The sequence below is a fragment of the Vidua chalybeata genome, chromosome Z (assembly GCF_026979565.1).
Source record: "Vidua chalybeata isolate OUT-0048 chromosome Z, bVidCha1 merged haplotype, whole genome shotgun sequence".
NCBI lineage: Eukaryota > Metazoa > Chordata > Aves > Passeriformes > Viduidae > Vidua > Vidua chalybeata.
In genome coordinates, this window is record NC_071570.1 from 56,635,056 (window position 1) to 56,648,421 (window position 13,366).

The 13,366-nt window shown below is 40.2% G+C and overlaps 1 protein-coding gene across 1 annotated transcript in view; it reads right to left on the bottom strand.

Moving 5' to 3' along the window:
• The window catches only part of PRR16 (proline rich 16), a 150,041-nt gene extending 139,419 nt beyond the window's left edge, over positions 1 to 10,622 (bottom strand). Inside the window, exon 1 of the mRNA XM_053932224.1 lies at positions 10,306 to 10,622. Coding sequence (XP_053788199.1) covers positions 10,306 to 10,467 — 162 coding nt within the window. The 5' untranslated portion in view covers positions 10,468 to 10,622. The remainder of the gene's footprint in view (positions 1 to 10,305) is intronic.
• Positions 10,623 to 13,366: the final 2,744 nt, after the last annotated feature.

A 13,366-nucleotide genomic window follows, 5' to 3' on the forward strand; every position in this document is an offset into this window, starting at 1 on the left:
CTAACCAGGCAAGAGCCTGGGAAACAGTTGGGAAAGAATGTAAATAATTCTCTAATCTATCTTGTTATTCACATTGTTTATAGATATGCTCTGCCACTGTGCGTCATTCACTGCACACCAATGGTGTGACATGTTTTTACTCTAAGACCAATGAAATTATTCTTCTCAATGTTCTCTATATATAGAGCAGTATATTTGAAATAAATCAGAGCTCATTTTCTTTGCCTTCTGATCTGGAGTTCTCTGTTCCCGTCCTGCTCGACAGTGACACACATATACATCAAATGTCTGGAATGACTGGCACTGCTTAAGGACAACAGCCAAGCTAATACAAGATGGCACAGCTCTATCAAAGTCAAAGCTGTATCACATCAGCAAACATTCTGTTTGCTAAGATTTAAGACATCTGAACAAAATGAATACGTGTTTGTACAAGATTTAAGTCCTTACAATTTAAGCATTATTTTTTAATATTTTTTTATTTTTCTTTTTCCTTTCTAATCACCATTTTTCAGTTGGTGATTATTTGATTCTGTAATCAAATAATCACCAACTGAAAAACAAGCACATTCAAATCAATTGTCAATAGGGAACAAGAAAAAATAACAATCATAATCTCATCCTTCTTTTGTTTGAGCAGGAACATCCCAGATTGGTCAAAAAACAGTTTTCTCTAAGTCTTTGAGGTTCACCTCACCACCTGTACTTTGATTTCAAGGAACAGAAAGTTATTACTTCAGCAGAGGTAGATATACTTTTATAGTCTTAATAAGTTATCTAAACACTGTGTTCATACACAGGTTATTTCTTTATCCAAATGCCATAGTTTTACTGAACCTTAAAACATGTCATAAAATTATCTATAAGCATCGAAAGCCAAACAAGTCTAGACTGTACCACCCTAGATATCATAGATAAAACTTCTTAGCACTAGTAGAGACCATCTGCTATGATGAACTTACCTCATTCAAAGCACCTCTGCAATCATCAGTAAAAACATGTAGAGAATAAAGTACAGTTTAGTTGGTAACTGAAAATTATTTATTTAAGAGAACAGTTATATAGTATTTTGAGAAAAGATCAAGCAAACTTTAGAAAACAATGTTAACCTAATCTATCATGGATGGCTTTTGCTGTTGTAATAACAAGCAGTTAAACTGAATCCAAACAACAGCTTTCACTTTCTATCTACATTAGATTAGAAACTGAACTAAAAACAATTACTAAAAATGAGCCTACACACGAGAATCTCGTAGTAGCACACAAAAGATGCAAGAGGAGAACAACTGAGATTCGAAGATAAATGTCAGAGTCCCCTGAAAATTTTAGGACTATCTTGAAACTCTGATACTGACTTTCATGCATCAGCTTTCAAGAATGGAGCACCCTAATGTTTAAGAACACAGATGACATCTGACAGCTTCTAGCAGTGATATAAATAAAGTTACTCTAACGCCTGAACCTGTTATGAGGGGGGAAGGGGAAAAGGGCTAGGAAAAGAAAACAAAGAGCCTCAGAGGACTGGAAGAATTAAAAAGAGTGAAAATGAAAGCGAAAATTAAGCAGACAGGCAAAATTAATCTGAATTGTTCATGAAGTTAACTTGAATAATTACATTGTGTTTGCCTGGACAATTTCATTTGAAGGTGAGGAAAAGGATATATCACTGTTTAGTGTAGAGATGTTATGTGAATAGCAGCATTCCTACAAAAACCGAAGGGGTTGCAGCCATCTCTTCCAATCATCACTGCCTAACATGACACAGAGGCTCCAGTGGCTGCACTCACAAATACCAGCTCGGAGCCCTTGGTATATGCACCTGTTAAATTCATATAGAGAGCTACACTGCAAATCTGTTGTTTATTATTCTGTCTGAAATGTAATAAAATCTCTTTTCTGATCAAGGGCAGTGAGAAGTACACAACTTATTACTGTAATTTTGATTAAAAAGTTCACAGTATATTTTCCTGCTAAATTTAAAATTTCAGCTAAAGAAATGTTTATTGGCAGAAGAAAATGTTTGTGGCCTAGCATTTTTACTAAATATATATACCTGATTTTTTGAATCTAAATCTGAAATACTGTGTGCAGGTCCAGGCTCCCAAGCACAAGACAGATCTGAATACACTGGAGCTAGTCCAGAAAAGGCGTTGGAAGGGGCTGGAGCTTATGTTACATACTTGATTAGAAGCAGTAAAGAAGACAACAAGGAGCACAATTAGAACTGCAGGAAATTCTGCCTAAACACAAGAACAAAAAAAAGGTAGATTCAATACTGAAATAGGTAGGCCAAAAAGGTTGTGGAGTCACCACCCTTGAAGATATTCAAAAACATGATACCTGCCCTAGTTGACTCTTTAATAGACAATTTGGACAATTTCTAGGGGCCCTTTTGAATCTCAACCAGTCTGTAGTTCTGTATTAAGAAATAAAATATCTGTTCCAACTCTTTGTCCAATAACTACTGAACTTTCAGTCATTTATTTAGCTGAAAATCTCAATGAAAAAGCATACAAAGAAAGAATTAGTTTTATTACACTGAAGTAAAGAAAAAAAAACATACCGACCTTGATGTTTCATATATTCACATACAGTTTTATACAGAAAGGACACTGTTACATGGATATGAACCAATAAATTATAATGGAGAAGCAAGTCCAAACAATTTCTTAATTCTTTCACTATGTTAAGTTTATAGACTCTACATCTTTTAGGCCACATAAGGTGCCTGCTTTAACACAGTGACATTTCCAGTAAAGTATGAAATGTTAGTAGATACCAAAATTTTGGTACACTTATCTCATGTTTTGCAGCTGAATGAAAAGCTCAAATCAAGTTTTTGGTATTCCACTGAAGTCTAGGAACCTGCTGCAGCTCGTCTCACCTAATAAACTTAATAAATACATAATAAACTTCTCACACTATTTTCCTATATATTAAGTTTTATCTTCTTCTGCCTACAAGGCGAATGATTGCACTGCAGGTAAGGAGGTCTTACTCTGATTCTACCTTGAAGCTCTTCTGTCAAAGAACTAGACCATAACAAACAGAAGAACATAATACCACCATGGGTCCAACACTGGAATAATGACAGTGAATTTATCAAAAAAAGGTAAGGAGAAAAAATTAAAAGCATTTTAAAATTACAGGTTTTTTCAGATTACTGAGAAATAATCTTCAATGAAATCTGGAAATGATTCAACATCAGTGCTCTCAGTCTTCATAATGCAATGTGGCACATGCTGCATTAAACAATGGATAGGTTTGTTAACCTCTAAAGACACATGAACACACTACAGTTTTTGCAAAACCAACAACTGATGGTACTATTGCTGTTCAGAGGTGATTGCTCCTCACTGTCTCCCATCAGCTGTACTGCAACAATTCCAAACTAAACCAGAACGCCAGTGGCTCAGCCACCAAGCCCTGTCACGCCACTCATCCAACACACAAAACCTGACAAGAGGGAAGCTGTAGTGAGAGATCTGCTGGAGGATTTTCTCAGCCTTTCCACGGGGTCTGCTTTTGTTCTTCCCCTGGGTACAGTAATAAATGGTATACTGAAGCACTGCAAGTCACAGCAGCAAGAATGACCAGCCAATTTTGTATAGAGATGGGCTGAAGCTGTAATTAGGAGGTATGTATAGGCTGCAGTCCTTTATCACACATTCATACCTAAGTAAGAGGTAGCATTTTACTCACCAAGAAAACAATGTACATTAAGTGCTATTTGCTGCTTCTATTAAAAACAAACAAACAACAAACAAACAAACAAAAAGCCCAACTACTACTAAAGAAAAATAAAGCCTGTCTAAATATATGTAACTAGATTAGTGGTAATCTGCATGCTGTCAGACACAGGCTATGTGGGAAAAGAAAGACGTCCATTTGCAAATGAGACCCCTTTACTCTGCCTCACAGCAGCAACCTCTGCTGAAGCAGGAAAAAGAAAAGGGAAAAATCTTCACAAGATATACATGAGCTACCCTGTGAGGTTACTGAACATTTATTTTTTTTCACCAGCCTTTCAAAGAACAAGTATAACATTGAGAGAAGACTATGAGCCATCAATATTTTGCAACTCTAATAGGAATGAAAGAGAATACTGATGCTCATTCATAAAGGTATTCTGAAACAGGCACTGTGGGAAAGCACTCTAAACTCAGGGACAACATCTGCACCTCTCCCACAGCTCTCCCAAGAGTGGTACTAATTAGTTGTACACAACACATGTAGTATACATATGCAGTAATTTGGCTGGAATTTTTTTTACTGGAAGTAGGAGGGGTATTCCAGGACTTAGTCCAAGGTGAGTAATGAGAACAGAAACACTGTATCATTGCAAGAAGAAAATGATAAAATCTACCAAGCTTCAATGATGGTGTTCAACCAAGTCATTGATGTTGCATAATGCACACACACACATGTGTAGCAGCAACTAAATTCTCTAAATTTTGAAATTTAAATAAAAATTATGCAACCCCAAACTAATTTCCATAATTCAAACTTAGTTTTGTTTCTTCCAAAGTCAATGGGAAAAATCCATCTGCAACAGACTGAAGTTTGTGCCTCTCTGTTTTCTGTATTATGGTCAGCAGTGCATGGATTGTGTGAAATTCAAATTTTACAAAAAGATATATATTTCCACTGTGGTACTGTTTTCATTTGAAAACAGATTTTATATATGCTCTATTTAGCTCCTGACTGCACAATACATTACTATCAAGAGTTCAGTATTACATATAAGGAATGAAGTAGCTGACATGAGTTTAAACATAAAATAGGTAGCACAAATTAGCAGTGTGCTTCCCTCTGTCAAGTATCTTGATATCAATAAGCAACTCTCTATAGGTATTCTTTTCATGGGGTTACACAATACTGACTCTTGGTAGACATGGTTACAAATCAAGATGTGGAGCAACCTCACCCTGTCATGCATCAGCATATAAATGTTTCTGACCACCTTAACACATGGGGTTTTTCAAGGATCACAGTTAGCTTTTAGCTCCTTTAGTTTAATTGACACTACTAGCGTAAGAGTGTATGCTTGTTCTTAGCTTTTTATCTGAGTTCATTGCAGGTTTTATTGTCTCTAACTGTATAAATGCTTCACAGACCACAAGAAACAAATGGAAAGAAAAAATACAATACAGTTATCTGCAATGACTATTTATGGCCCTCTTTGGACCCCTGGGCAGATCACAAAGTTGCTGTGCAGTGCTTCTCTTACATAATGAATCATACTCTGCAGTCAAACATCCAGGTACAGTACATGATTGCATCAGGCACAGAGAAGTAAGTGCAATAATAGATCAGGAAAAAAAAAATCTGCTACTGGAAAGATTAGCAAATTTTAGAATGGCAAATATCTTTACTCATGCAACACCTTGATCCTGGTACATGAACTGGATCCCAATCACAGCCACAGCAAAAAAAAATTACAAAAAAGCTTCATTCCCTCACACACCTAACTGACCAGGATCAGCATGCACAGACACTGTATGCACAGAAGAAAAGACTCCAGAAGGAACACTGTTAAGAGGGCCTGCATCCCTCATCCAGGTATAAGTAGAGCATCTGCATTTAATTGGATTTCTAATGGTAGGAACACATATGCACAAAAAGCTCCAACTGCCACTACCTAGCAAAAAAGAGTGGCAGGTCCTTGACACCTGAACAGAATCCAAAGAGGCAAGAATCAGAAGAAGGAATGGATTAAATGGATTAAGTGTTTTGCTATTTTTCTACCCATCCTTAGGTTTCTATATAGTATTTCCCAGTAACTATGCTGTAATAACTTTTCATCTTCATGCAGCAATATGAACCCAAAACATTTTTATATTGGTGCTTGCACTGCCTGCACATCAGAGATACTCATACATGATTGAGTATTGCTGCTCCAGTCCTTCTGGTGGACCTGACACCTCCTAGTTTCTGGTTTAACAGGCAAGAACTTGAAGTACCTTCTGCCATCTGGAGAGTTACCAGAACACAAAACCAAAAATAGAATGGAAAAAACTGGCGGCTGAAATTGTAATACGCTTCTGCCATCCTGATCCAGAAATTAAAACCACAGAACACACGAACACCCTTCACTTATGAGAATGATGCCTGCTTATGGAATCAGGTCGTTTATCCTATAACAAACTTTGTCATGGTGTTTTGGGGGAGGGGGTTGCTATCTGCTAGTCTTATCATCACTTAGAAAATATTTATTAAGTAATGCCCAAATTATATAGATCATATCTTTACAGAAAATAAATACATCAGTTAGATGACAGAAGATTATGTACTCATTCTATCAGCAAGATATTTTCACAGGATTTAAAGCAGAGGAGGTAGATTCAAATGACTGGAAGTTCACTGATGTATGTGCAATGCCTGTGAGAGTTTCTGTTTCTCCTGCACCTCCATTTTGGAGTATTCTAAACACTGGCAATAGCTACACAGCTGCTTCCTTTCGATAAAAGGTTGGAGCATATTTAGCCAATTAAAAGCTATGCAAATGTCTCACACATAACTTCCAGGAATTTGTATGCAAGATGAATTTTTATAATTACAAAAAGTACTTATCAAATTATTTGGTTAAGTATTTCCTTAATGAAAACAAGCACAAGACTACAGAAATGTGTAACATTAACAAAAAATATGAACGCAAAGAAGGTTTAAAAATTATAGTATCATTATTAAGGTTATATAAATCTCTGTGCCTGCTGTCCAAGGTGTACATGTACATCCCTACAATCTCTTCTGAAGTAATCAAAGGGCTATATCATGCACTTTACAATAGTTTAATTAGCACATATCTTTTAATTTCCAATAGTACATTAATTAGGTACCAGACAGGTAAGTATCAGTTCCAAAAAGAGACTTAATAATAACTATCTTTCTATACAAACTCCAGTGAAAAAGGTCTTTCATTCAATCCTCTGGAGGAGAACCAAAGTTTAAGGCTCCACCAACTTAATTTTGAAATAGTCTGGACTAAAGGAATAGAAAGTGTTACTCAATCCTCTGGCACCCCTTTGATTTTTCTTTGGAATATTCATCAAATAACAGCAACTTAAATACTTTCAAATCTATTTTTCAATGCAAAACCACATCCCATCGTTGCTACACACCCACACAAGGAGACAAAAGGGTCCATCCAAGCCTCTCCTAAATTAACAGCACTCTAGAGAAAACTAGCCATACACCAGCTCAGACTCTAGACTCCATCCTTCCATGTCTCCCACTCACGCCTCTTCTCCATCCTTAATCTTCCATGGTTAACTTAGCCTAAGCAGACCAGAACAATAAGGAGGAGAGAGGGAGGGAAGAAAGAGATGTTTCACTTCTTAGACACAGTAACTCTTTAAATATATTTGTTTTAACCTGCATGATTTAGTCACATGCTTCTAGAGAATACTTATAAACTTCATGGTTTGCCTACCTGGGCATCCTCTACTCACCCCTCAATCTCCTCTTTTTAAAAACATCAAAAAATGTTAAAGAACCAATTACAAAAAGGTTCAGAACAAAGAGCAGATGCAAATATATTAATGCAAGTAAAGTATAACAAACTAAATGTAGTAAAACATACAAGTGCTGTACAGCCATGCTACTTACTGCTACAGATCAGCTCATTTTAAAGCAAGAAAATCGTATTTCATTTTGACAGCACTTTGACTATGAATCATAAAAAAGAAGACTGAAAGATAATCATGAAGTCTGTCACAATAACTTAAGTGCTCCATTAAGAATAATCATAATTTATATTTAAGGGTAACGAATACATAGACATGAAAAAAAAAAAGAAAGTGTTTTAAAAATTATGTAAATCACAAAAAAAAAATACTGTAACATTGTATTTTCTATACCACAACTAAATATTACTGGAACTACACAAAAAAGGGATAAAAAACCTTAATGCCCTACCACTGTACCACAATTGAAAACTTTTTATTCAGTAATAAAAAAAAGAAATGCTGTTTCCAGTATACAATATTACTCTTAAAAAAAAAAAAAAAAAAGAAAAGTAACAGAAAAGGTTGCAGCTCAACAGCTGGGCTGCAGCAAACACCTTGGGGGAAAAAGAAAAAGGCAGTAACAACATTTCCAGAAATACAGAATTTGCAGTGAAAGTGGAAAGTGTGAACTTGCATCCTCTATTTCATCATTTTGACTGGTCCTACAGTAGGAAACCTAAATGAAGCACAGTCATATTTCCATGTGTAATGCACCAAAACTGACTATAGACTAACTTCCTGTAAGCTTTAACAAAGAGCCTGTCATTGCTTCCTAACACCTATAAACAACCTGTGAAAGAGACTGGTTATCAGCTTATAACATCACCAATTAACTCACTTTTACATTAAAAAGTATACATTGCAGTTATATCAAAAGGTTTTGTGCAGATTTAGCTCATCCTACAAAGGCAGACAAACTAAAGGTACTCAGATGGCAAACTTTTGCAGATTTTCCAAAATAAATGTCCCACAAAGTGTATTTAGCACATAATGATAATATTGCAAAGAAGCAGATGTATGTGAATGCAACTCATATTTGTTGGAGTATCAGAGCTACCATCTTTGAGAGGCATATTTGGTGAAAAGCATTACTAAAAACCTCATGTGTAGTCAGAAACAAGGTTTAACCATCCTTTTTATAAAATACTTTATTTTCTCAAACAGGTGCTATTACCAATCCTTGTACCCTTCAACAGGTACACAGTACTTGACAGAGTTACAGCTCCATTTCTCTACAGGTTTCCCTATCAAGCAGAGGTAAATTCAGTTCTTTTTTACAGATGCAGTCAACCAGAACGGATAAGTTTGCTTCGATAAAACATGCCACAGCAAATGGTGATATACGATCTCCACTTACAGTGATCCTGTTTGCTCACTAGAAGAAAGCTGAGACTGATTACATGCAGAGAACAATTTACATTCATGGGACAGAACACATTACATCCTTTCCAAGTCCTAAAAATGTGCTTCTGCAGCAACAGAAGCCAGTTTACACTATTGGTCTTAGAAACGTTTAAAGAGCTGCTCTATAAACATTGTCTATTTCCATTTCAAAATACTTCAAAAAATTACAAAGCACAGACAGCAGCACATTAAGGAAAAGAGAAATTATAGATATATTAAACAAAAAAAAAAAAAAAAAAGGAGAAACCTGGAATTGTGGGTGAAAAAAGCCTAACAGCTGTGATTAGTGAGCAGTGTGTTTATACATCTTTCAATATTATACAAAGCACTGGGTGAATTTCAGACTGCCTCAGATGGCAAAAGACTGTTGAAAGAAACTTGTTGACAATGTTGTTAAAATAGAAAACTAATATTTGATGCCAAAAAACCGAAGCTTATTATAAATGTCAAATATACGATTATAAAGCAATACACAGAAATTCTGGATTTGAATTTCGGTGCATAATCCAACCATCTGTCGACCAGTTGTGTAGCAAAATCAAGATAACGTGGAAATCTCCAAAAGGACAGCCAAATTCTTTTCCTTCAGCTTATGAACATGCCCGCAGTAATCGCACTCTGCCTGCAGATAAACCCAGAGGAGATGACACCCGCCACCCAGCAAAGATTGCGAAGGCAATCTTGCCAGATAGGGCCGATAAGCAGGGCATTCAGCTCCCGGTGAAGCCGGCTGCAGAGGCTGAAGCAGACTCCGCCGCGCCGGTGCAGCCTCGCCAAGGGCGGCGGTGCGCGGGGTCCGGGGCCGCTCAGTCCCCACCGCCAGGCAGCTGCGAGCGGGGCTGCTGCTGCTGCTGCTCGGGGCGAGCACGGCGCTGCACCGGGCAACCCAAAACTTAAACTCGCTGGAGCGGGAGCGGGGTCGTTCCTGACTCCCCTCCGACTGCCGGGACGCTGCCTCGGCTCAGCCCGGAATCGGGCAGTGCTGCGGGTCCAGCAGCTCCCCAGAACACCATCCTCGCCCAGCAGAGACCTCTCAGGAGAGGCTCCCGCCGGGAAGAATAAAAATTCCGAGGGGTGCTCTGAGGTGGGAATTCCCCGAGTAGAGCCGCCTCGCAGTCGTGGGGCGCACGGCACCCAGGACGCGGGGCTCCAGCCCGCTCCGGGCCGCCAGGCAGCGCAGCGATGTCCAGACGCCCACCCCGGGGCACGGCCGGGAGCTGCCCCGTGCCCTGCCTGGACACCAGTTGCTCGACCCGCGATGGAGAAGCGGTAAAAGGAGCCTGGGGGCGGCAGCAGAGCTCCGGGAGAAGCCGGACCCCGGCCTGCGGGCGGTGCGGCGCTTGCCCCATACGGGGCAGACGGGAGGTCCGACCGCGCAGCCCTTCGTTCTCACCTCCTTAAGTTCCTTGGCGACATCTTTCAGATCCCCCAGGACTAATTCCAAATCCTCCACGATGATCTTGATCTGCTCCTTCACCTTGGCTTTGGAGGCTGCCGGCGGCCCCTCGGACGGCGAGGAGGAGGAGGATGCGGTCCCCTTGGACTGGGCGGACATCCTTCGGGGCAGCCCGGCGCGGCCAGAGGGGCACGCAGGTCAGGCGAGCGCGGCGGCCGCCGGCCGCCCGGCCCTGTCCCTCCAGCTCCTGGAGCTGCCGCAGTCGCTGCCGCCACCGCCGCCTTCCCGCCCGCGCATCCCGCGCCGGGGGCGCCGAGCCGCGCCGCGCTCCGCCGGGCTGCCGCGCTGTGCAGCTGCCATCGGCTCCCGGAGAGGCGCGGGGACCCGGCTGCAGCCCGCCGTGCGCCGCGCCTGCGCCTCGCCCCGCCCGCGCCGCCGCCCGCGCCGCCGCCCGCGCCCGGCCCGCCCCGGCCCCGGCTCCGGGCGGCAGCGGAGAGCGGGGGAGGAGCAGCCACCGCCCGCGCTGCTGGGGGGCGGCGGAGGCCGGGCGGCTTTCTCGGAAGAGATGCTTTCCCCCCTCCTCGGCGCCTGAAGGCCCATGGGGCCAGAACACTGTTCTGTATCTCCCAGAGGGTGCGCGGCGCTGTCTCTCCCCGGAGCCCCGCGCCGTTGTCCGCGGGGGCGGGATGGGTCGCACCAGATCTGACGAGGAAAAGGTCAAAACCCGCCAAAACAGCCCCCAAAAAGTAAGCACTTTTCGTGCCTGGCTCATTGAAAAAGACGACAACAGTGCCTGTTTCTGCTGATAAAAGTCATTATTGGAGGGGTGGCACACCCCTTTACTGTAAAGTGACCGATATGGCACGTCGGGAGTGTACATGGCTCGTTTGGGACTAAGGAATGAAGCAATGGAAGGAGAGTGTTGTGTAAACGTCACCAAATTGGTAAAAGGCACTTATGTGTCCCTGCTCACCTGTATAAACTGCGCTGCAAAACCACAATGATCAGTAGACCCTCTTCTATTTGGGAAGTAAAGGTTGTGTATCACACCATATAGAAATAAATGAGGCATATGAGCCAGAGTATCTTTCACGAATATTCTATGAGTGTCTTTCTTTGAAGTACTGGCAAGTGCCACTTTTGAACACATCCTTCCCCTACTTCTCTTCAGAGATTGATCTGTGGAGCAAAATGAAGAGACTGTAAGATACCACTAACCTCTGGTGGTTTTCCATTTTACTGCAAAAAAAGCTGAAAGGAGTTGGTTTAGGTATTTCTATCTTCCACTAGCTATGAACAGCGAGAAGAGGGAATGCAGCCAAGTCCTGCTTTGAACATCATCCTGCATGGCTGCAGCTGACTTTGATGTTGTAAATGTTTCTAAGAGTTTTGGCAGCCTGAGATGTTTTAACCTAGCTAAAGCAGGACAGAAAAAGCAACCTTGCCCAGAGCAGTGTGTCTGCATGTGGTACAAATCCCACTTGGTGACAAACAATTTGTCTCTGGGAAGATTGTGGGACTGGGATACAAATAGAGGGGGCCTGACAGCACCTGTTACTGCCTAGCATAAAGTGAAATTATCTTTCCACATTTTGCCCCTATAAAATTTGTGATATTTGGCTGAAATTCTGAATGTTAGTGGGCATAGAGTTTAATTTTTCCCCAAGTGTCTCAAAGACCTTTCAAATAATGTCAAGGAGGCCATGTTCAAGAAGAGTGCCTGTCTTTCTTCTCAACTTTTCTCAAGTCAAATGGGATATTTCTTTTTCATCTCACCAAGTGAAAGCTCTTCCAACACTGACTTTTAAAAGCATTCCCTCTGGTTATTTTTACTTAACTGTTTCTATATAAGCAACAACATCATATGATTTTTGAAGCTGGCTAAGTCAGAATTTCCAAACTGCAGTCACCACTAAATTAGAAAGAAAGCAACCCACAAGTTGTTGAATAACTTTTAATTAATGTGTTTGAATATTGTTCCTCAGGGGTATTGTATGAACAGAAAAAAAATAAAACATTTATGAAAAGCTATCAGTGGAATTATCTATACAGAAACCAGCACACATCCAGTTTATAATTAGGAAAAAAGCCTATTTTGTGACAGAAGTTAAGGTTGCTGTACAACAGTATACCTGGCTATACACAACATGGCTTACATAGATGAGGGGTGGTTTCTTCAAATAATTATCATTCTCGCAAAATTGTTACCAGATCTGCTACAGAAAGTGTAATTTGAGCATTTGTAGATTGTCTCTGTATAAATGTTGCCACGTCTCACTGCTAAATATTTTTATTTTAAGAAGGAAGAATTGTTTCCTGTTGTATCTCATTGGTTAGTTTTAAGTCATGGCAAGACTACCCGAAATCCTGTGGTTATCCAATTCCTGTAAGCTGTGATGATCTTTGGAGACTTCCCAAACTTTTTAAGATATTAATCATGTTCACTTTCCCAATCCCTCCACTTTTGTACTGACATTCTTCTAAGAGCTGTGCAGGATTATACAGTGGCTGATATTCATTCAAGTGTCTATTGCTTAGCCCTGAAGAATACTGACAGCACTTCTAAGTCCTGAATAACTGTTAATAACTGTCCTAAATAATAGTTTATTATCCTTTTGGTCTTTAAAGCAATTTAATGCCTTTGAAAAATGTTCTATATCTTGCCAAACCATGTCTTAGTTAATTAATGAGTCTTTTCCTGCAGCAAAGTTATCTCTTAGTAATTGCAGTTATTTTTTCTCCTGTCTCTGCATAAAATGTTATTTGTTATTGTGCTGTCATTTTATTGTTTTTATAGTCTGTCTATACCTTCACCAAACCCAAACTGGCTAATCAGGAAAAATAAGAGTAACTCCTTGCCAAAAGTCTGACTCTCTAGGGTGTTAATGAGATGCATAGGACGCTCACAGGTAAGTGTTTAAATTTTTATGCCAGAAGTCTTGGCAACAAAGGTTATTTGAAAAGTAAAACTCTTAAGACATTCAAAGTGCAGTTCACTGATTTTCCATTAACACTTGAAATCCAGGGATACTTACTCAAGAAAAAAAGAACCCAAAAA